Below are 2369 nucleotides of genomic sequence, written 5' to 3'. Positions count from 1 at the left end.
TCCCTCCCAGGATGTAGTAAATTTAGTCCGAAAGATTAAAGTCTAAGTTATTACTCTTTCAATACGGTTGCAAAAAGTCATAAACTATTCATATTATATGGAGATTATTTTTTTTTCTTAAATTACAAAAAGAAAATGTGTTATCAATATTGTTTTTAATAAAAAAAAATATTTATTCATTGATTAACAATAATTCTATTTACTAGTTAAAAAGGATTAAAAAAAAAACTAAAAATTTCTTAGATAAAAATTATTATGGGTGAAGTTGATTGCATAATAATAATTGAGAAATATGGCAGCCAATCTAAGGAGGATGCATCCTGTGAATAGTAATAGATGAACATATCGAAGCGAACCAAACCCTTGTCGCTCTCACCTTCACTGAACACAGATGCTCTCGCCCAACACGTGTCACTCAAAACCGGCGAGTATCTTAATTAATCAAACCATACTCTCAGATCGATTCCACCGTCTCTATGCACCCATTCATTTCATCACTCATTCATAGAAACGCTAAATTATTAAGACAAGAGAAGTAAATGAAAATGAAATTAAAATTGAAAATGAAATTAAAATTAAAATTGAGATTTCATTGATTTGACATAGAGAGGAGATGACCTAAAATTATACCATTAATAAGTTTTTTCTTCTTTTTTTTTTGTTTTCTGAAAGTAAATAATAATAGTGATAATAATTGGATATATCTAAGTGATAATTAGAGAGTAATTATAATTATTAATGATATTATACCCAGAGAGCCCCGACTTGGACGAGCTTGGGGACGAGGTGGCCGCTGACGTGGAGGGCGACGAGGGACTCAAGGCCGCCGATGGAGGCGCCGCCGATGAAGACGGCGGGAGTGGGGGAGGGGTGAGGGAGGGCGGCGATCTCATGGTCGTCCAATTCGATGACGGTGGGGTTGACGCCGATGGTGGCGAGGAGCTTCTTCATGACGTGGCACATGCAGCAGGAGGAGCGCGTGAAGATGATGACGGGGTGCTCCGATATGAGGCGCGTGATGCGGGCCTCGGTGGACTCGTCCACGTCGATGGAGAGGGAGGAAGAGGAGGAGGAGGTGGAGGAGGAGTTGGTGGTGGAGAGGTCTAGTTGGACGACGTCGTTTGAGCAGCGGTGTAGGCCCTGCATCGTGTGGGTGGGAGAACAGGGAAAGACTGAGAACAAGGGAAGAAGAGAATGAAATGAGAGGTGGAAGCGTTAGAGTTTTTATTTATAATCAAATTAAATAAATTTAACACTTTCTTCGTGCTTGCTTACGTCACTTTACTTCTGTACAACTTTCTTTCTTTCTTTCCTCGTCTCAACTCCTTACTCTCTTGCCTTTACCCACTGCCACTCTTCTTTCCTTTTCTCCACTCGCGCTTCCAATGCCAATTTTTTCATTTTTTTTTTAATTCATTCAAGAAAAAATTCTCTTCACTACTTTAACTAATTTTTATGCTTTAAAAAATTATTATAAATTAACTACACTAGAGAGATGTCGAAAAGAAATGCAAATAGGAGGAATTAATAATACAACTAGAGAAAAACATTCGAATCTCCTTTTGCTTATTATATGCATTCAAATACTACCAACTCTTGTAATTTGACTACAAGTACATACATGTACAACCATATTATAGCCAGCATATCACACTTAACTTTCAGTGTTAAGTTGCAAATGATATAACATCAACTTGGGTGGATATATATTCGCATTTCAAATTTCTTTTTATTTCTTTTTTTTTTCCCATAAAGATCATGTTGTGAGGAAAAGAGGGCTGAGTGAACACGAATTGCCGAGGAGGCGCGTGGGACATGCAATAAGGTGGTTCGGAAATAGGGGAAATTTGCCGGTGAAATAGCGTGAAGCGATCACATGGGTTGCAAACCACGGGGTGACGTCACATTGACTTGGACGTGGAACGGTAAGATTAAACCGTGACGTAACCAAAAGTTAAAATCCATGCTGTGAAGTAAAAAAATAAACTTATTTAATAAAAAAATTTAAATCTGGTTTCACATTACCTACTTAATAAAAAGTTATATTTATGTTTTTTAAAAGTGTTTATTTATTTAAAGATTAAGTTTAAATTTATAAAAAAAATTAAAACTTAATAAGTTAACTTATTTAATTATATCATATAATAAAAATAGTATATATATTATCAATAATATAATTAAATAGATAAATTTTTAATAAAAATTAAATTATTTATATTTTTGACATTTCTACTATACTTAAATATTTTATATTTTTTATTACACAAAATTAAGAAATAAAAAATAGAAACTCTTACAATCATATCTTTGTCTATTCTTTTCTTTCATCCTAATAGTTGGTTATGTGAAATATTCTAAATGGGATATGA

General features: G+C 34.3%; 1 protein-coding gene across 1 annotated transcript; it reads right to left on the bottom strand.

Moving 5' to 3' along the window:
- Window positions 1-569: 569 nt before the first annotated feature.
- Window positions 570-1215, bottom strand: LOC109795064 (glutaredoxin-C6). The gene has a single exon (XM_020354474.3). It carries the CDS (start codon window positions 1144-1146, stop codon window positions 745-747), a length of 402 nt encoding a protein of 133 aa, XP_020210063.1. The 5' UTR covers window positions 1147-1215; the 3' UTR covers window positions 570-744.
- Between the last annotated feature and the right edge of the window lie 1154 nt (window positions 1216-2369).

This window comes from Cajanus cajan, chromosome 9 (assembly GCF_000230855.2).
Source record: "Cajanus cajan strain Asha chromosome 9, NIPB_CcT2T_4, whole genome shotgun sequence".
Lineage (NCBI taxonomy): Eukaryota > Viridiplantae > Streptophyta > Magnoliopsida > Fabales > Fabaceae > Cajanus > Cajanus cajan.
This window is presented reverse-complemented; position numbering and strand designations above follow the sequence as displayed.

Excerpts from the sequence above, each read along its gene's own strand:
- LOC109795064 (XM_020354474.3), bottom strand. The coding sequence starts at position 1,146 with ATGCAGGGCCTACACCGCTGCTCAAACGACGTCGTCCAACTAGACCTC.